The sequence below is a fragment of the Piliocolobus tephrosceles genome, chromosome 16 (genome assembly GCF_002776525.5).
Source record: "Piliocolobus tephrosceles isolate RC106 chromosome 16, ASM277652v3, whole genome shotgun sequence".
NCBI lineage: Eukaryota > Metazoa > Chordata > Mammalia > Primates > Cercopithecidae > Piliocolobus > Piliocolobus tephrosceles.
In genome coordinates this window covers 47104510-47126152 of record NC_045449.1, presented here as the reverse complement: position 1 = coordinate 47126152, position 21643 = coordinate 47104510, and the positions used below count along the sequence as shown (strand labels likewise).

Below are 21643 nucleotides of genomic sequence, written 5' to 3'. Positions count from 1 at the left end.
CTGAGTAATGGTGATGGTGGTGGTTTGGGTGGGCAATGTAGGGGAGTCAGAGCTCTGGGTGTAAGTCTCTGAGTGAGCTGCTTTGTGACCTTGGGTGAGTCTCAGTGTCTGCATCTGTGAAATGGGGATAAGAATATTCACCTTACATGGCTGTGGGGAAGATTCATTCAGATAAAGCACATGAAAAGCACTTTATAAGCTGCCTCAGTCTGTACAAAGACCGATTACGGTACTATTAGGCTGTCTTTCCTACCCTCGGCATCCCCATTCTCAAATCCCAGCTCAGCAGCACGGGGTCACGGGGGTGCAGGCAGCCAGAGCAGACTGCCAGGAGATGCAGCTTGGCCCCTTAGTGTGCCTGTTGCAATTGCTGCCAGGAGCTTGAGTGGAGGAGAGGGGTGGAGAGAGGGGCACAAGCTCATCTGCGGTTGCTATGGCGCCCCATCCTGGATTTGCCCATCTCTCCTAATGGAGCAAAGGGCAGGCAGAGGGAGGGAGAGAGGGAGAAAGAGCACAACTGGTGCCTTCGTCTCCCCTTCCCTCCCATCTCTCTTTGGAGCAGATGTGGGTGGGGGATGGAGGGAGCCTGGATACTGGATAGGAGGGGAGGAAAGAGTTGGGTGCCAGGATTAAGAGGTTTGAGACAGTGGGCCGCACTGAGAGAGGAGGGGGCAGGGCCCTCATACCTACATCCAGAAGCCAGCTGGTGACGTTAGAGAGAAGAAAAAAGCAGGCGAGCCAGCAGCAGCGTGAGAGGGAGAGGGAGAGGGAGTGAGGAAAAGGGAATGCCAGCATAGGAAGGGTGGAGGCAGACAGCCCCCAGACTGCAGCCAGCCTCTGCCTGGGCTCTCCTGAGCCTGGATCCCAGGGTCCTGAGAGCTGCCCCAAGGATGGGCACTAGGGGAGTGGTCATGCCCCCTGCTGTGTGGGCGCTGCTGGGCTGCTGTTTCATCTGTGACTGGGCTCTGGGGGGTCCGCGGCCCCTCCGCTCTCTGCCCCCTCTGTCTTCCCAAGTCAAGCCAGGATCTGCTGTGCCCATGCGGGTACCCCCAGAGGGGGCCGAGGCCGCCCTCACTTATCTCTACTCTGGAGATGCCCAGCAGCTGTCACAGGCGAATTGCAGTGAGCGCTATGAAGCGCGTGGGGCAGGAGCCATGCCAGGGCTCCCCCCAATCCTACAGGGAGCAGCGGGGACCCTTGCCCAGGCCGCCAATTTTCTTAACATGCTGCTGCAAGCCAACGACATCCGTGAGTCCAGTGTGGAGGAGGATGTGGAATGGTACCAGGCACTGGTCCGCAGTGTGGCCGAGGGGGACCCAAGAGTGTACAGGGCTTTGCTGACCTTTAACCCTCCACCAGGGGCCAGCCACCTACAGCTGGCCCTGCGGGCCACCCGGACTGGGGAGGAAACCATCCTTCAGGACTTGTCTGGGAACTGGGTGCAGGAGGAGAACCCACCTGGGGACCTGGAAACCCCTGCCCTGAAGAAGCGGGTGTTGACCAATGACCTAGGGAGCCTCGGCAGCCCCAAGTGGCCACGGGCAGATGGATATGTGGGGGACACACAGCAGGTGAGGCTGTCTCCTCCTTTCCTGGAATGCCAGGAGGGACAGCTCCGACCTGGCTGGCTGATCACACTCTCTGCCACCTTCTATGGACTCAAGCCAGACCTAAGCCCAGAGGTCAGGTAAGTGGGTTTGTGCAGGATTTGATGTGTGTGTGGCGATGTAGGAGAAGGAAGTACAGGTCCCCTCAGCTGTGCATGGGCCATTTGGCACAAACATGTGCATGCCTGGAGGGCACACAGATGTGGGTATTTGTACTCAGCTGTGTGTACTCAGTCGGCTCTGGGAGTCTGTAACTATCTATTAACACATACAGGTATGAGTGTACATGTGTATAAATCAATCCATATTTATCTGGGTTTATGTGCTTGAGCACATGCAGGAATGTCTGTGAGCCTGTGCATATACAAATAGGTATACATATGTAGCATACATCTATATGCAGGTATACACATGTGTGTAGAGATATGTCAGTATAGCCTGGTATGGTGGCTCATGCCTGTAATCCCAGCACTTTGGGAGGCCGAGGCGGGTGGATCACCTGGAGGTCGGGAGTTCGAGACTGGACTGACCAACATGGAGAAACCCCGTCTCTACTAAAAATACAAAATTAGGCAGATGTGGTGGTACATGCCTGTAAGCCCAGCTACTTGGGAGGCTGAGGCAGGAGAATTGCTTGAACCTGAACCCAGGAGGTAGAAGTTGCGGTGAGCTGACATCGCACCATTGCACTCAGTCTGGGCAACAAGAGCAAAACTCTGTCTCAAAAAAAAAAAAAAAGAAAAGAAAGAGATGTGACAGTATAGACAGGCAGAGGTCTTGGCCCCCCAGGCCTGAGGAGGGAGTGTAAGAGGTAGGAGAGGTCTTGGTGTGGATGACAGTGACAATCTATGCACCAGGCTTGTCAGAGGAGAGCCGGGTGGGCACTGCAGGGGTTCAACCTGCTGCCCTCTAGCAATTGAGAGCTGTACAATAAGGCTTCCCAGGAGAAGGAAAACTTTTTTTTTTTGGAGACAGTCTCGCTCTGTCACCCAGGCTGTAGTGCAGTGGTGCAACCTCAGCTCACTGCACCCGCAGCCTCCCAGGTTCAGATGACTCTCCTGCCTCAGCCTCCTGAGTAGCTGGGATTACATGTGCACACCATCACGCTTAGTTAATTTTGTATTTTTAGTAGAGACGGGGTTTCACCATGTTGGCCAGTCTGGTCTCGAACTCCTGACCTCAGGTGATCTGCCTGCCTCAGCCTCCCAAAGTGCTGGGATTACAGGCGTGAGCCACCACGCCCAGCAGAAGGAAAACTCTTGAGGGGGCTTGGAATCAAAGCTCTTTCTGCCAAGGAGCTGGCTGAGTCCCCAGGGCCAACTCTTTACACCAAGCAGGCCCTACTATCCTGCCAAGCAGAAGCTTGTGATTCTCCTCCAGTAATTTACCTCCTCCCTCAACCACAGGAAAGAAAGATTGAGGGTCCTATTGGGATGGGAGCAGCAACTGAGCCCAGGACTGCAGGGCATTCAACAGTCAACACTGCTTCTCCAGCTCTGTGTCCCCATTCATTGTTCCCAGCAGGATTCCCCTCCTGCCAGCAGGCAGCCTGGCTCCTTGCCAGCTCAGCCCAGAGCAGAGCTGGGGAGCTGCTGGTCCAGGCGGTGCCAGGTCAGGGCTCCTCAATTTCATATCTCCTTTGCTGTGATCAATTCAGACCTGGCTTGGGCAGAGAGAGGAGATGGTTAATAGCTGAGCTGATCTCTGTGTGTGTGCATGTGTACATGCATGAGGAAGTGTGAAAATCCTCTTCAGAGATCATCATGGCTCCTGCCATGTCTTGACATGTGCCCTCTCTCTATTCCTTGATAGAAACCAGGAAATGATAGGATATCAAAAAGCTGAGGGGTGGAGAGAACCTGGTAGAAAGAAAATTGTTATCCACCGAGACAGTGAACATTCATAATATTGGAGAAATGGAATGCACGCATGCCCTTCGCACATACTGCAGGTGCTGGGCTAAAGTTTGCAAAGGCTGCATTGTCCCCAGATCTAGTGCCTGTACGGGCAGAAAAGTGTGGTCCCTTTCCTCACTCATCATAAGGGTCACAACACTCCTATAACAAAAGACAGATTAACAAGAGAAAGGCATGACGAACTTATTTAATCAAAGTTTTTTTTTCTTTTTTTTTTTCTTTTGTTTGAGATGGAGTCTTACTCTATTGGCAGCCTGGAGTGCAGTGGCACGATCTCGGCTCACTGCAACCTCCGCCTCCCGGATTCAAGCAATTCTCCGGCCTCAACCTCCCGAGTATCTGGGACTACAGGTGTATGCCATCACGCCTGGCTAATTTTTGTATTTTCAGTACAGACGGGGTTTCAGCATGTTGGCCAGGATGGTCTCGATCTCTTGACCTCATGATCCACCCATCTCGGCCTCCCAAAGTGCTGGGATTACAGGGGTGAGCCACCGCTCCCGGCCGTTTTTTGTTTTGTTTTGTTTTTTTTGAGATTGCCTCTCAGTCTGTCACCAGGCTGAAGTGCAGTGGCGCAATCTTGGCTCGCTGTAACCTCTGCCTCCTGGGTTCAAGTGATTCTCCTGCCTCAACCTCCCGAGTAGCTGGGATTACAGGCATGAGCTACCATGCCCGGCTAATTTTTGTATTTTTAGTAGAGACAGGCTTTCTCCATGTTGTCCAGGCGGGTCTCGAACTCCTGGCCTCAGGTTATTTACCCACTTTGGCCTCCCAAAGTGCTGGGATTACAGGTGTGAGTCACTGCACCCCGCCTATTTAGCCAAAGTTTTACATGACACAGGAGCCTTCAGAAATGAAGACCCAGTGGCAGAGGCTCAGTGGCTTACACATATAATCCCAGCACTTTGGGAGGCCCAGGTGGGAGGATGGTTTGAGTCCAGGAGTTCAAGACCAGCCTGAACAATATAACCAAAACTTGTCTCCACTAAAAATAATTTTTAAAAACTAGCCAGGCATGGTGGCACAAGCCTGTAGTCCCAGCTACTTGGGAGGCTGAGGTGGGAGAATCAGTTGAGCCAAGGAGGTGGAGGTTGCAGTGAGCTATGATCATGCCACTGCACTCCAGCCTGGGCAACAGAGCAAGACTGTGTGTCTAAGGAAAAAAAAGAAAAAATAGACTCAGGGAAAATTGTTCACTGTTATGCTTAGATTCCATGAAGCATGGTCAGCCCTGTAGAACTGTGATTGGACAAAAAAGGCTATGATCTAATGGTGGTAGACTAAGTAGGGAAACTTCAGCTTCTTCTTGGCCTGTCTATGTAGCATCCTTCCTCCCAGGTAGAAGGCAGGATCCCTCTGGAATGAGGGTCATATGACCTACTTACTATCAGTCGAGGCAGGCCAAAGAATTTCTTTATGACCAGCTCCTACACAGAAAGGAAGGGGAAGATGAGAGTAGTATTTCTTGGTTTTACATCTCGCTCTGGGGGAGGGAGATTCTAGTATCTATGACCTGCCTTGGGGAAGGGGAATTCTGGTTTCTAGAACTCACTTCAGCAGAGAGAAAGAGGGATGGGAGACAAGAGGGAAGGAGAAGGTCGGAGATACCTTACTTCTGAGCCCTTCTAATCTCCTTTAGTTCAAAGTCCTCAGCATGCCAAAGTGCCATAATTTGGAGCATCGTTTTCTGGGCCCCAACAATGCCTAGGGACATACGTCCACTTTGGCATCCATCACTGTGCCCCTAATTGCCAATTCACTGCCGTAGGGGGCAGGTGCAGATGGACGTAGATCTCCAGAGTGTGGACATCGATCAGTGTGCAAGTGGCCCAGGCTGGTACTCTAACACGCACCTCTGTGATCTCAACAGCACCCAGGTAAGGATGAGGAGGATAGGGGCGGCGCTACTAGAGTCCTGCCTCCCTCCCCTTTTCCCATCACTGCCACCACGCAGCTCCCAGGATCAGCAGACAAAGCTACCCCAGCATCTCAGGGCTAAGGGGAGTTCCTAGTGATTGGCAGAGGTGAGATATCAGGCTTTTAAAAAGTCAGGTTACCTACAGCCTGCCCTCCCTTCCCCTGTTCCCCCTACTCTTGCCCTCACTCCTTTGAAACTTCAGTGTTCCTTCGTGTCTGCTCTCCTTTCTGGTACTCAGTGCTCCAGGACCCCTCCCCAGGGTGAATTCCTGAGCCTCAGTTACTTATCTCCTTTCCTTCCCCGGGAATACATTCTTCACGTAACACAGCTCTGGGCTCCCCTTGGCCCACAAAGGATGTTCCATTGGTCTGTCTACAAAAGGATATTCCATATTGCTGAAATAAATGGAATTGCTAGTTGGGGTGTAGGAGGAATCTAACCAACCAAGGAGCTCAGAGAGGCCTGGGACCGGTGAATGTGATGGAACCTAGGCCAGATGCAGGTCAATTCAAAGCTATGGGTGCAGGTGACTCACAATGATGGAGAGCACTGGCTGGTAATCATGCAAACCCAGTACTGGGAAACTGGGAGGCCAGTGAATTCACCCACTCCATGGTTACAATCACTGCATGCTTGTTCCTGAGCTGAGCCCAAGCCAGGGCGAGCCCTGTGACCTGCTGGGTCTGGCAGGCCTATTGTCCTGTGTACACAGGTGGTCCTACTGCTTTTCAGGGAACATGTGTCTGCAGCTAGAGAGGGAGGGATGGAAAAGGACTCCCACCATCCAGTTCACTGTTTAACACAGACACACGCACTTCTCTGGGTGCGCGTTTGTCTAATTGTGCAGACTGTGGCAGGAACAGTGCAGTCTGGTGGTCCAAGCAAGAGGGGAAGTTGGGCCACAGCTTCACAAGCACCACACACTAACCCTACTAGGTGAGGTCAGGGGCTCGATATAGAATCTTCCAAGGTTAACCCCTTCCTTTGCGTCACTGATGTCTGTTTCCAGCCACTCCCTACAATAGATCTGACCTCATTTGCTCATATTCCCTGCCTGGCTCTGAGGTCTGCTCTGTCCCCTGCCGGGCAAACATCAATAGGAGGAGGTGGAATAAAGGCTGGCCTTGGCATCCCACCAGCCTGGCATTAGCCTGGCATTAAGGCTGGGAAAAACAGTCCTGTGCCAAAGCCAGATGGTCCCTGATGAAGGAAGCTGCTCCTCTGTGGGGGACTTTCCAGTCTATTTGTGTGCCAAAGATGGAAGCTGATGGGGACCCTTTGAAGTAGGATGTAGGCACACAAGGTGTGGCTGGGCTCAGAACTTTCCCTACTTCCATCTCCTGCAGTACCTTGCCCTAGCAAGAGCTGGGCACTAGGAAATGGGTCTTATGAGGCTCCTGTCACTGCCAGTCTGAACAAAAGGGTGATTTCTCCCTGTACTCTTTGCTTAGGGTCTCTTTGGGAAGACAGGAAACAGCAGGGGTCAGGTAGGGTTTCCACAGAGGGAAGGCTTCCCAAGAACTAGAGAGGGCTTCTGGAGGGATTCCCTAGTGTGGACACAAGTCCCATGGATAGGGAGGTAGACGGACCCTCCATCTCTCCCAGGAGGGACATTTCTTCCAGAGAAAGCCCCACATCAACACAGACTGTGTTTGTCGTCCCCACAGTGTGTCCCCCTGGAGAGTCAGGGCTTTGTTCTTGGCCGCTACCTCTGCCGCTGCCGACCTGGATTCTACGGGGCAAGCCCCTCTGGGGGTACGTAAGTGTGATGGGGGCCAGACGTGCGTTTTACAGGAGAGGCTGGTTGGGTGGGTACATCTGGGGAAGAAAGCCAGATTGGGGTGAGACACTGGGAGGGAACTTGTGGGGCAAGGGCAGAAGGTTGAGAGAGGCAGGAAAGGCAAGCAAGTTGCAGTGTGGGGGTGTCTGCACCTTCTGAGTATGAGCCTATAACATGCAAATATGATGCAAGTTGACCTCTCAAGGAGCCCTAGCCTGGTGTCACCTCTTCCTGGTACTCTTCCATCCCAAGGAAGCACCCATTCCCACTTGTCCCTGGAGCACCAGATCACAGGAGAACAGGGAGAGGGCTGTGGTGACTATCAGGAGAAAAGACTGGGATGTCAGGATGCTCTAGCTGGGCCCCTCTCCCTGCACCCATCTTATTCTTTATAGGGTTAGAGGAGAGTGCTTTCCAGACTACCGGGCAATTCGGGTCCCCAGAAGGCAGATCTGGGAGACTGCTGCAGTGCCTGCCATGTCCTGAGGGCTGCACCAGCTGCATGGATGCCACACCGTGCCTGGTGGAAGAGGCCGTGGCTCTGCGGGCCGCCGTGCTGGCCTGCCAGGCCTGCTGCATGCTGGCCATCTTCCTGAGCATGCTGGTCTCCTACCGCTGCCGCCGGAACAAGGCAAGGAAGGCCCTACACCTCCTGCACACATGTCCGACCCGTCTCAACAGGAGACCTGAGACTACCTAAGACCAGAATTTAGGAGAAATTGGCCGGGCACGGTGGCTCAAGCCTGTAATCCCAGCACTTTGGGAGGCCGAGACGGGTGGATCATGAGGTCAGGAGATCAAGACCATCCTGGCTAACACGGTGAAACCCCGTCTTTACAAAAAAATACAAAAAACTAGCTGGGCGAGATGGCGGGTGCCTGTAGTCCCAGCTACTCGGGCGGCTGAGGCAGAAGAATGGCGTGAACCTGGGAGGCGGAGCTTGCAGTGAGCTGAGATCCGGCCACTGCACTCCAGCCTGGACGACAGAGCGAGACTCCGTCTCAAAAAAGAAAAAAAAAAAAAAAAAGAATTTAGGAGAAATTGGTTCTAATCTTGATTCTAAATCTAACTCACTATGTAGCATGATGCAAATGATTTCTCCGCCTTGGACATGCTTCCTCATCTGTAAAATAAGGGCATTGAACTTGATTCAATAAATGCTAGTTGAGTATCTACTCTAAGCAAAACACTGCCTAGGCTCGAGAGGAAGTGATCTGGGCCCGCATGGAGCTCCCAGTTTAATGGAGAAAGCAGACATGTAAATCAAATGACAGCACAGTGAGATGGAGGCAAGGATGGAGGTGTCTGTCAGCTGCCGTGGGAGCTTATAGAAAGTCATTCTGCCTGAGATGGCATGGGAAAGACTTTCTGGATGTGACATGAGCCAGGCTTGAAGGTTAACTGGACACTTACTGGGCCAAGAAGGGATACCCTATTCTAGACAAGTGAGCAGCCTGACCCAATGCTTGAGGAATGAATAAGATCCCTTCCAGCTCCAGCAGCCTCTGATTTGAGCCTAGGTCTGCAGCAAGGCCCTAAGTGGGACTGGGAGGAACACAGGGGATGATGTGAAACCTTGGCCTTAGCCATGTTTAGTGCCAGTGGAGCTGAGCCTGGGGTGACAGGGGGCATGGCTATGGGTAGAGAGGGCAGAGCCAGTGTTACAGGGTGAAGCCTTAGCTCAGGGCCAGTGAGTTACCCTTCACATAGGCTTGAGAGCCTCTAGAACCATCGTCGAGCCTCTGCTCACATGCCTCTCTCCTTGCTTCACAGAGGATCTGGGCATCTGGAGTGGTCCTGCTGGAAACTGTCCTTTTTGGATTCCTGCTGCTTTACTTTCCTGTGAGTCTGTGGCCAGAGGCTGGCCCCACCTTCCAGCATCCCTCACAGCCAAAACCTGGCACCCTCCAAGCTCCAGAACCCTTCCTCTTCTCTGCCCTCTGGAGGGGATTCAGAGACCACAGATTTCCCCTACTCATACCCACAAATGATAAGCTCTATGAGCTCTGGAGCCCCAGGCTTAAAAGAGCTCTGTGACTTGCAGTGTGATTTAGGGCAAGTTACCTAACCTCTTTGACACTTCAGCTGCTCCTCTGCAGAATGAAGGTGGTGATGGCTCTATTGCAGGGGTGTTGGAAGGATTCACAGTGTGCTTAGCATAGGCCTGGCCCACAGCAGAAGCACAGTGGAGAGCAGAGATTTTTGTCTCTTCCCACCAGGTCTTCATCCTATACTTCAAGCCCAGTGTATTCCGCTGCATCGCTCTTCGCTGGGTGCGGCTGCTGGGTTTTGCCATTGTCTATGGCACCATCATACTCAAGCTTTACAGGTACAGCCTGGGACAGACTTTGCCCTCATGCTGCTCATCCCAGACCACCCCAGCTCACTCATGGAATGGTGTTTTTCAAAGCCAGACCCTTGGCAGCCCCACTCCCCTGTACCCCTAAGGCCAACCCCCATCACCATAGCCTTGTCCTCCATGTTACTTTTTGCGGGGGTAGCAAGAGGCAGCGAATCACAAAAAGGATGGAAGGACAAGTACTTGTGTGGAGGAGAGGGCAGCAATGGACAGAGACCAGGGCGCTGGTGCCCTCTTTGCAGTCCACCCAGGTCTCTGCCATCCACCCTGTGTATTCTAACCCTCGCAGAGTGCTGCAGCTCTTTCTATCTCGAACGGCCCAGCGGAGCGCCCTTCTGAGCAGCGGGCGGCTGCTGCGGCGCCTGGGGCTGCTCCTGCTACCTGTGCTGGGCTTCCTGGCTGTGTGGACCGTGGGTGCCCTGGAGCGAGGCATCCAGCACGCACCTCTGGTGATCCGAAGCCACACTCCCACTGGCCGCCATTTCTACCTTTGTCACCATGACCGCTGGGACTACATCATGGTTGTGGGTGAGCTGCTTCTGCTGAGCCCAGCCTTCTGCTGGTCCCTGACTCTGTGCCTCAGGGATTCTCTCGCTCTGGTTCTCCTGTCTTTTCCCCAGACCCCTGGCCCAGGCTCCCCCAGCACATCCTTCAGAGAAAGGGGTGGGATGGCTGCTGAGGCAGTGCCGGCTCTCTCCCTCCCTGCAGCTGAGCTGCTGCTGCTGTGCTGGGGCAGCTTCCTCTGCTACGCCACACGGGCTGTGCTCTCAGCCTTCCACGAGCCACGCTACATGGGCATCGCCCTGCACAATGAGCTGCTGCTTTCCACTGCCTTCCATACGGTGAGGTGAGGACGGACCCACCTACCCACACCCCCTTCCACTCTAACACCACTCCTCACCTCTCACAGGTGAGGTTCCCCCATCCCATGCCATCCTGGTGACACTGCTATGCCTCAGCACGTTGAGGAAGGCCCCCACTTCTGGTTTTCTCCCTACCCCCCAGATGTTCCTTCTGTACTCCATGCCTGGCCCAGGTGAGGAGGCCCCCAACACACAAGAGGAGGAAGAGGACCTTCCTCCTAACTCCTCACCCCTCCCAAAGCACCTCTCCAGCACCCCAACATACCCCTTTCCATGCGTGCTCAGTCCTCCCTGCCTTCTCCCCTTACTCCTCAGCCATAAGAGCAGCAGTTTGTCCATAAGGACCAGGCCCTGTGGTGGAGGCAGTTAACCCACAGAGTGGGCCTGAGTCTGGAGCACAGGTCCGTGCTATACACAGCCAAAGAAAGTGAGCTGGAGTAGTGTGGGAGGGCTTCTTGGAGGTGGGGATTAACAGGATTAAGGTGGGACCTAAATCCTGGAGAGGGCAGGAGAGGACAGAATGCCCCCTCGTCCTAAGGGTATCAGGGCTGGGGCTGGGGTGAAACGCCAGTGAGAAGGCGAAGTGGAAGAGACCATTCCCACCTGTAGTAATGACCTGCACCCCCATCCTGCCCCAGGTTTGTGCTGGTTCCCTCCCTGCACCCGGACTGGACCCTCCTCCTCTTCTTCTTCCACACCCACAGCACAGTCACCACCACGCTGGCTCTGATCTTCATCCCTAAGGTGAGGCCCTCCCCTCCTGCCTGTGAGGTGGATGCCAGCCCCTCTGTCTGGGGCACTGTGGAGCTGTTGTCCCGCAGCGCCCTCTGCAGACCAGGGTGAGGACGACAGAAGTTGCTGGATGAGTGAGCAGAGTGCCAGGGGCCCTAAGCTAGGAGCGGGCTTGAGTGGAGACACTCTCTGCTTCCAGTTCCTGGGCAAGGGAAAGAAGAGCCAGGGCTGGAGGGGCTCCCTCCCGCAGCTGGAAGGTTAGCACACTCTGAAAATCTACTCAGAAGCAGGTACACAGGGAGAGGTGGGAGAGCTGAAGGACCCGACTAGGAATTGCAGGGTCAGGGGCTTGGAACCACCCTGCTCTCTGAGCTAGAGAAGGTCAGCAAGGATGAGGGAAGTAAAACTCTAAAGATCCCCAGAATTCCAAATCAGAGAAGGGGGTGAAGCGTCACAAAGTAAGGACGCATTCCACAGGGCTGGTGAGTGCAGGCGTGGACAGGGAGCCAGGGTGAGTCTTTTTCCCACTCATATGCTCCCCTGCCAGTTCTGGAAGCTGGGGGCTCCTCCCCGAGAGGAGATGGTGGATGAGGTGTGCGAGGACGAGCTGGACCTGCAGCACTCAGGCTCTTACCTCGGCAGCAGCATCGCCTCAGCCTGGAGCGAGCGCAGCCTGGACCCTGGAGACATTCGGGTATGTGCCACCCTCCCTGCCTCCTTTCAATGCTAGCTTTTAGCAATGGGGCAGAGGAAGGACTGGGCCCTGCCACCTGGGCTATGTGCCACTGCAAGTCCTCTTCCCTCCAAGACCTGACCTCTCCCTTCTCCACCACTGGCCTAAACTGATTCCCCTGACTCTATTCAAAGGAGGCCACACACACCCAAGTGGGAAGACCCCAAAGCTCCAGAATGAGATCCTGGAGGCTCAGGCCATGTGGCAAGCTAGAGGCAGGGCTGAGAGTGGAGCCCTACTCCCTCGCACCCTCCACTCTCACTCAGCAGGGGCATCAAGTCGGGGGCAGACTAAGAAAACCCTCAGCTGGCCAGGCACAGTAGTTCATGCCTGTGATCCCAGCATTTTGGGAGGTCGAGGCAGGCGGATCACTTGAGGTCAGGAGTTCACGACCAACCTGGCCAACGTGGCAAAATCTCGTCTCTACTAAAAATACAAAAATTAGTCGGGCATGGTGGTGCATGTCTGTGGTCCCAGCTACTCAGGAGGCAGGATCACTGGAGCCTGCTAAGTTGAGGTTGCAGTCAGCTGAGATTACACCACTGCACTCCAGCCTGGATGACAGAGCAAGACTCCGTCTCAAAAAAAAAAAAAAAAAAAATCCTCAGCCCCCAGCAAAGCAGGCTGGTGGGTGCCTAGGGCACCTAGGGCCAGCTGTGGGGTTGGGTAGTTCAGGTGGCCACCAGGATCCCCTTTCCCTGGACCTGACAGGTCTTAGAGAGAGGAAGTTCTTCCTGGGTCTACACTGGAAGAGCATGCTAATTTTAATTTCTGTGCTCAAGGGTATCATTATAGTCACCAGAACCCTAACAAGAGGCTCAGTGGGTAAGATACAAGGAGAGTTGATAATCTAAGCCCATTGTTTTATATAATCCAGAGTCTAGGAACCATTGTGGTGAACCCCTCCACCTCTACTGGGGCCCTCTTCACACCTGACTTGTTTACAGGCTCACAAAGCAGAGTCCTCCACATCTCCCGAGTCCTTCCTTGTCCCAGCTGCCTCTGCCTGTTTCCCCCTTGTGTCCTCACCCTCTAAGCTCTGCCTGCCCTGCATCCTGAGACCGCAATCCAGCTGAAGGGCCAGGGAATATGGAGGGACAGCTCCACCTCGACCCTCCACTTTCTGGAACACAAGCCAATCTGTGGCCCCTATGCTGGGTCTGGGGAGAAACCCAGAAGAGAAGACTTTTAAAGCCCTGTTCCATCACTTACACCTAAACACTGCACATTTCATACCCACTAGTCTCATCAATCTCATATAATGCTCTTAAGGAAGTTAACAGTGGTCACCCAGGTAACATTGCTTTACAGAAGATCCAGAGGCTCAGAGGGAGGGGTCATGAAAACAGCCTCCAGGCACACAGCATATTGAGTGTCCCCAGGCTACTGACTTCCCACCAGACCACAATGCCCCAGAGAAGGGGGTACATCTGAGCCCTCTGAGCTGACTGGATCTGGCTGGGACTCAGGTTGGCAACTGGTGTCACAGGAACAAAGAGGTGAATTCTGAGAGTTTTAGAAGCAGGGATGAGATACAGCTTGATGGAAAGAGATCCCTCAGGGAAAAAGGTCTAATTAAGGGCAGACTAACAGACAGCCAGAGGATGGAGAGAGCTCACCTGCAGCCCTGCTTTCCTTCCTGCCACCCCACAGGACGAGCTGAAGAAGCTCTATGCCCAGCTAGAGGTCCATAAAACCAAGGAAATGGCTGCAAACAACCCCCACCTGCCCAAAAAGCGGGGCAGCTCACGCCAGGGGCTGGGCCGCTCCTTCATGAGGTACCTGGCGGAATTCCCCGAGGCCCTGGCCAGGCAGCACTCCCGGGACTCAGGCTCCCCAGGCCATGGCAGCCTGCCCGGCTCCTCCCGCCGACGGCTCCTCAGCTCCAGCCTCCAGGAACCAGAGGGGACACCGGCTCTGCGCAAGTCCCGCAGCACCTATGACCAGCGCAGGGAGCAGGACCCGCCTCTTCTTGACTCACTGCTGAGGAGGAAACTGGCCAAGAAGGCCTCTCGAACAGAGAGCCGGGAGTCGGTGGAGGGGCCCCCTGCCCTGGGCTTCAGGTCAGCCAGCGCCCACAACCTGACGGTGGGAGAGAGGCTACCCAGAGCCCGGCCCGCCTCTCTGCAGAAGTCGCTCAGTGTGGCTGGCTCCAGGGAAAAGGCCTTGCTCATGGCCAGCCAGGCCTACCTGGAGGAGACCTACCGGCAAGCAAAAGAGCGGGAGGAGCGGAAGAAGGCTGAGGCGGCCATGGCCAGCCTGGTGCGGAGGCCATCGGCCAGGAGGCTGGAGCGGCCCCGAGGGGCCCCCCTGTCAGCTCCACCTTCCCCTGCCAAGAGCAGCAGCATGGACAGCTCTCACGCCTCTGGGAGGCTTCATGAGGAGGCTGGGAGAAGGCTGCCTCACCCACCCATCCGGCACCAGGTCTCTACCCCCACCTTGACCCTGTCTGGGACCTGTCTGGGAGAGCCAAGGATGCTATCTCCCACCTCCACCTTGGCTCCAGCTCTGCTGCCGGCTCTAGCTCCAACCCCAGTCCCTGCCCTGGCACCAGTCCCAGTACCCCCTCAAAGCCCCAACTTACTCACCTACATCTGCCCCTGGGAGAACGCAGAACTGCCTGTCAAGAAAGAAAATGTGCCCCAGGAAGGCCCCTCAGGGCCAGAACAAGGCCACCACTCCCCTGCCCCAGCTCGAGCCAGGCTCTGGAGGGCCCTCTCTGTCGCAGTAGAGAAAAGCAAGGCTGGGGAGAATGAGATGGACGCAGAGGACGCACATCACCAGAGGGAAGCTAACGATGCAGACGAAGACAGGCCCAAGATCTTCCCTAAATCCCACAGCCTCAAGGCCCCTGTTCAGCAGGGTTCCATGCGCAGCCTGGGGCTGGCGATTAAAGCTCTGACCCGTTCTCGGAGCACCTACAGAGAGAAGGAGAGAGTGGAGGAGAGTCCCAAGGGGCAGAACAGCGGGACTGTGGGAGAGAGTGTGGGGGCACCGTCCCGATCGCCCAGGCTAGGCCGGCCCAAGGCAGTGAGTAAGCAGGCCGCTCTTGCCGCCTGCGATGATGAGGAGTCCCTCCAGAACCAACAGAATGCTCACACCAGCAGGATGCTCCAAGTCTGTCAACAGGAGGGCAGCAGGGAACAAGAAGACAGAGGCAGGAGGACATCCCAGGGTCTAGGGGAGCAGAAAGCTGAGAGAACAGGTAAAACAGGGCTTGCCGCGCTGAGACAAGTTTCCAGGGACAAAAATGCCAAGCAATCAAAGGACGCCCCTGTTGGGTGGCAGGAACTGCCCAAAGTTGGCATCCAGTCCCTGGGCAGTGTTGACCACAGGGTGGCAGAGGTATGCCCCTGGGAGGTCACTGAATCAGAAACACGTCAGCCAGACAGTGGCAACAAGGCCGAAATCTGCCCCTGGGAGATGAGTGAAGGAGCCCCTGAGTCGAGGGCACTAAGACAAGACCCAGGTGACTCCAAAGAAAAGAGCGGGGAGGCCCGGGGAAAATCGGAGCCCACGGATGTGGTTCCTATCATGCGGAAAAAGCCAGATAGGCTGGTGAGGGAGCAGGAAGCAGTGTGTCCCTGGGAGAGTGCCGATCAAGGAGGTCTGTGCCCTGGGTCAGCTCCTCAGGGCCCTGGCAGAATCAGAGACAAATCTGAGGGTGGGGGCAGTGTGGAGGCCAGGAAGGTGGAGAAGCCTGGGTGGGAAGCTGTTGGCTCAGAAGCTCATACACCTGACATCGCCAAGGCAGAGCTGTGTCCCTGGGAGGCAAGTGAAGGAGGCAAGGATGGGAAACCAGCCCTAGAGGTAGTGAAGGATCTCCCTCAGGAAAAGCAGAAAACCAGGAAAGCAACCTTTTGGAAAGAACAGAAACCGGGCGGAGACTTGGAGTCTCTTTGTCCATGGGAGAGTACAGATTTCCGGGGCCCCTCAGCAGTCTCAATTCAGGCCCCAGGAAGTTCAGAGTGTTCAGGGAGTTTGGGTAGTGGCATTGCTGAAGTGTGTCCGTGGGAGGCAGGAGATGCTCCTGCTATCCGGAAAGCAGAGATCTGTCCCTGGGAGCTGGATGATAATGTGATGGGGCAGGAAATGCTGAGTCTGGGGACAGGTGGAGAATCTCTCCAAGAAAAGGAAAAAGCCTCCAGAAAAGGAAGCTTTGGAGAGATGGGGGAACACACTATGAAAGCAGTGCAGAAATTAAGTCAACAGCAGGAGTCAGTGTGTCCCAGGGAGAGCACGGTCCCTGGGCACTCCAGCCCATGTCTAGACAATTCCTCATCCAAAGCTGGTGGCCAATTCCTACGCAATGGAGGAAGCAGAGCAACACAGGTGTGTCCACAGGAAGATCTCAGGCCGGAGGTACAGGAAGCAACACCTGCCAAAGCAGAAATCTGTCCCTGGGAGGTAAATGAAAGAACAAGAGACGAATGGACATCAGCACAGGCACCAAGAAGAGGAGAATCTCAAAAGGACAAGGAGAAAATGCCTGGAAAATCAGAAATCAAAGATGTCACAGCTTGGGAAAAGCCTGAGGGGCAGATCCAAAAGCAAGAAGCAGTCAGCCCCTGGGAGAGTGTGAACCCTGGCAGCTTCTCCCCACAACCACGTCCTCAAGACACAGAGAGACCCCAAACCCTTCTCCAGATGTCAGGCAGTGTGGGAAGCAAAGCTGCCGACATTTGCCCTTTGGATGTGGAGGAAACCCTGACTGCTGGGAAGGCAGAAATCCGTCCCTGGGAGGTCGGTGCTGGAGCAGGGGAGGAAAGAGCTTTGGGAGCTGAGGCCATTAGGATATCTCCAAACGATACAGGAAAGGTTTCTGCAGATCTTGGACCCAGGGAGACAGCTGTTACTGTTCCAGAGAAGCCACAGAAGCCAACCCCAGAGTGGGAGGTGGCTTGTCCCTGGGGGAGTATGGGTCCAGATACTCTGGATGCTGATGGACCAAAAGCTGGGTTCCAGGAACTGGACCATATGGGGTGCAGGCCAGGTGGGGTGTGTCCCTGGGAAGCACAGGAAGCTGCTACCAGTGAAAAAGCCAAGATGTGTCCCTGGGAGGTGAATGAAGGAACTACTGGGAAGGGATTGGACCAAGAGACAGGGAGTGAATCAGCAGAGCAGAGGGAGAAAGCTCTAGAAAAGGGGAGACTCACTTCCCTGGGAGAAGACGCATCAAAACGGATGGCAAAACTGTGTCAAGAACAGGAAGCTATTTGTCTTTGGGAGAACAAGAACCCGAGGGAATCCCCTGCTCAGGCCCCCAAGATCTCAGACTTGCCCAGCAGCATGAGAAGTGAAGTGGCAGAGGGACATTCCTTGGAAGCAACAGAGAAGGCGGACCTGAGACAAGACCCAAAGACAGGTTCCTTCCCAGAACACATAACCCAAGAAAAAGCTCCAGCTCCAAACGCAGAAGAATTCACCACCAAAGATGGGGAAAAAAAGAGCCATGAGCTACAATTTGTCTATACATGGGCGACCACTGCCCCAGCAGTTTCCTTCTCCCACCCAGACAGACAGCACCCTGACCAAGCTAAAGCCAGTTCCCAGAGACTGGTCAGCACTGGGGGCAGGGCCGCTGATGTGTGTCCATGGGATGTTCCTGATGCAGGTGTGTATAAACCTGACAGAAGTGCCAAGGCCGAGACCTGTCCCTGGGAAGTTACTGAAAGAATCCCTGTCAAAGGGGTGTCAAGGCAGGATGGAAAAGGGGACTCTCACGAAGAGAAAGGCAGAGCCCCAGAAAAATCAGAGCCCAAAGGTGTGCCAGTTCAGAAACAGCCAGAGATGGCAGACTTCAGGCAACAGGAGGCTGTGTGTCCCTGGGAGAGTCAACATGGCAAGGATCTGTCCCCACAGCCAGCCCCAGATGCTTCTGACAGCAACAGAGGAAGTTCTGAGGCAGCAGGCAGTGTGGAGACCAAGATAGTGGAAGTGTGTCTGTGGGAAGCGGAAGAGGCTCCCTCTGCCAAGAAAGCAGAGATCAGCCCTTGGGAGGTGGGTGGAGGAGCAGCAGAGGAAAGGGAACTGGAACGAGAATCACAAGGGCAAGGAGAGATGTTCCTTCAGAAGGCAGGACCTGGAGGGACTGAAGAACACTTCTCAAAAGCAGCAGCAAAGCCCAGAGAGCAGGAGGCAGTCTGCCTTGGGGAAGGCACAGGCTCAGGAGGGCTCTTGCCCCAGTCAGGTGCCCTGGACCCAGAACTCAAAGTCAGCCCCGAAGGAGCAGGCAGCATGGGGAGCAGGATGGCAGAGCTGTGCCAATGGGAAATCACAGATCCAGAAGGAAATAAAATAAAGGGTACCATGGCAGACATCTGTCCTGGGGAGGAAACTGGAGTCCCACCTGAGGAATCTGGCCTCCTGGCTTTAACAGCAACTCAGAGAGAATTTTTCCCCACAGCTCCTGAAAAACCACTATGCCTTTCAGTCCATGGGCCTCTGGATCACTTCTTTCCAGAAAGCAAAATCCCCTGCCCCAAGGTAAGCAGGCCAGCCAGTACTTTCACTCTTGAAGGTGTCAGAGAACTACAAGGACCTTCAGGGCTTGAGCCAAGGACAAGCTTAGCCCCAGAGCCAAGTCTCCAGGAAGCTGAGGCTCAGTCTTCCTCCTTAACTGAAGACTCAGGCCAAGTGGCTTTTGAAGCTCAGTATGAAGAATTCACCCCTCCAACTGTCTATCCTTGGGATTGGGAGTAACAGCCTTATTAGGTGAGGTCAAACACAGAGCTAGCTTTCAGGAGCCAAGGCTCTCTCCAAGTCCAAGTGTTCCCAAAGAGCTGAATCAAAGACAGCTTGGCCACTTCCCCTCCTTGAGAAGACCAAAAGTCAACTCATCCCAAAGACAAACTGTATGAAAAGGGTACAGCTTGAACCCCAATGGGAAGACCCATCCTCTCTTTACTTCTAACTTTTCTTCCTGTTCGAGGAAACAAAGACTGGACGCTCTGCTTCCAAGGACTCCTCCCATCCACCTACAGTACTCACAACACAAACCACCCAAGTCTGGACACTCACCCACAAAGCCAGTGTTAGGGACGAAAGAAGTCAGCTGTGCCCAGCCTGCCTTCTCTCACAGGGAGACCCAATTCTCTGAAGTCTACAACGGAGCATTTTTTGAGAAGAAACTAAACCATACAAAGTGTTAGCAACATAGGGGTGGTGGACCATAGAAGGCTATAAAGGCCACCATAGGAAGCTGAAAGATAAATTGGGGGAAAAGCTAAAATGACTCAAAATAGGTGCCTGAAAATGCATTAAGGACCTTGTCATTTTGACTTTGAATCTCCTGTTTCTGCTTTATTGCTTCTCATACCTGCCTTGCTTGATTGCTGAAGCAGAAACAACTAGGCACGCTGACATCCTTATCAACATCTGGCATCCAAAGCAACGTAAGAGAGAAAGAACACAGAAGAAAAGCAATCTCCCCAGGTCCTCCCCACAGTCAAGGGAGCTCTTCCTTCTAGACATCCTTGTGTGCCTCTTGCTAGTTTTTTAGGGGGTCTCCCCCTCTTCCTGCCCCAGCTCTCACCAGTCTCCAGAGCTCGACTCACTGGCTCATTTGTCTCCCTAGCTTTTCAGCACTGCCATCAACAGGACCGCTCTCTCTTGTCAAAGCAACTGGAGTCAAGGGGAATCTCTGGTTCTGATGCAAGACCCACCCCCCGCCACCCCCACCTCTCCCTGCCCAGGAATCACTTGCTCAGTAACAAGAGGCCACATCAATCTCCTTCCAGAGGAGCTCAAGAAAGGCGGTCCTGTACACAGCCAGCACTCTTAATTCTTCTGCCCTCTGAAAGAGGAATGCTATGGGGCAGGTTAGAAGCCTGAGGGGTAGGAAAAGGGCACTGTTGAAGACAAAGCCTTCTTTCTTAGGGAGCTCTTTCTTGGCTCGGCTCTCTGGTCTCCTCAGTTCAGGCTACCCTTGCTTAAGCAGTACTAGATTACAAAGTGCTGAGATTAGATGATAATACCAGAGGAAAATGAGGAAGGAGAAAAACATACAAAGTCCCAAGATTGGCAAAGGGAGGTGGGAGAGCAGGGAAGGGGCAGCTAGAGATGGCAGAGCTGGACAGGGGCACTAAAGATGGCAGTAAGTCACACCCTCTAACAGTACAACAGTACAGACACTGATGTCATTCACGGGGAGAAAAAGATGAAACAGGGAGACCAAATACTCAAAGGGAAAAAGAGCCATTAACATCTAGTCTGCATATAAATATGCTGGGTGGTTATGGGACTTCACAGAGAAAGTAACAAACTACTCCATTTCTAAAAGGGAACAGAGGAATGGAGTAACCTACTCTACTTTGGGGACCAGATGTCCTCATTCCCTTACCTAGGGCCCTTATTCTGGGCTTTTAGAGCAGTAATTTAAGTGTGGTGTTGTTCTGGGCTCTGGCTAGTTAGCCTTACAGTTTCTGAGCTAAAGTGGATTTCGCTGTGCACCCTAAAACAATCCCATTGGGTCTGGTCTAGCTGGAAACAGAAAAGTGGGTTTGCCGCCAAACCCACTCTTGTGAAATAAACCATGGGGAGTGGAAATAAAGAGTGCTTTTTCTTGACGCTGCAGTTGGCTCTAGCTTATTCATTATGATGATTATCTTTTTTAACACTTTTAAACAGTAACAGAAGATAGATAAGGAAAGAACAATGCCTGCTCCAAAGCTCAAGGTAGTAACACTGCAGCCTTGGGACTTTGGGTTATCTGGCTAATGCTCTGCCAGTGCCCAGGTCAGTGCTGACGCTGCAGATGGTCTCTGCCTGGTCCTTCTAGCGAGCCCCTCACATCTGGAGGCCATTTGCTCAGCTGGATTTAATCCCAAGGGGAAATGGAAATTGCACTCATCCTCTGGCTCTCTGGTGGCAGCTACTGCTTAGCTGCTATTTAGGATTATCTAGAGAACCCCGAGATATCCAGGGGAATGGGATGAAAGTTTATTTGAAGCATTGTTTTTACATATTCAAAGGAATCAATGTATCGTTTGCCCACTAATGTGCTTTTTTTTCTCATTTCTTTGCTTCCTTACCCTGCAAGGATTATTTCCACTTCCTCCATATTCCCTGGCAGTGGGTCCTGCTCAAAGCATGTCCCTTCTCATTTTGCCTTAATCCAGGGCTCAAGCGAATAGGATATGATCAAACTTCACTTGGGCAGTAATTAAAGTGATGTATACTTTAAGCCAAAAAAGGTTGGGACTAAGTAGCATGATGAGAGTGGTTGATGAGAGACACCAGGGCTGTCTCTTCCCTAAGCATATATATCTTTGTTTCCACAGTTAACACTTAACAGGCCGAGCATGGTGACTCACACCTATAATCCCAGCACTTTGGGAGGCCAAGGCAGGTGGATCACCTGAGGTCAGGAGTTCGTGACCACCCTGGCCAACAAGGTGAAACCCCGTCTCTACTAAAAATACAAAATTAGCCAGGTGTGGTGGCGCATGCCTGTAATCCCAGGTACTTTGGGAGGCTGAGGCAGGAGAATCACTTGAACCTGGGAGGCAGAGGCTGCAGTGAGCTGAGATCGCACCATTGCACTCCAGCTGGGACAAGAGCAAAACTCCGTCTCAAAAAAAACACAAAAAAACATTTAACAGTTGCTGTGAAAATATCAGTCTTCCTTAGTGAAGCCTAGTTTGCTGCTTTGCTGAGGTAGTAGCTTTATAGAGACTGGAGAGTTAGGTTATTTATCCTTGACCAGATTCCAGTTTCTTTGGACTCTACTCTCAG

The 21643-nt window shown here is 53.6% G+C and overlaps 1 protein-coding gene across 1 annotated transcript; it reads left to right on the top strand.

Moving 5' to 3' along the window:
* Nucleotides 1-890: 890 nt before the first annotated feature.
* Nucleotides 891-18610, top strand: GPR179 (G protein-coupled receptor 179). The gene is made up of 11 exons (XM_023203938.2): nt 891-1687; nt 5292-5400; nt 7109-7196; nt 7617-7852; nt 8995-9063; nt 9441-9550; nt 9870-10108; nt 10289-10427; nt 11082-11187; nt 11723-11869; nt 13562-18610. The coding sequence occupies exons 1-11, from the start codon at nt 891-893 to the stop codon at nt 18608-18610; spliced, it is 7089 nt and encodes a 2362-aa protein (XP_023059706.1).
* Nucleotides 18611-21643: the final 3033 nt, after the last annotated feature.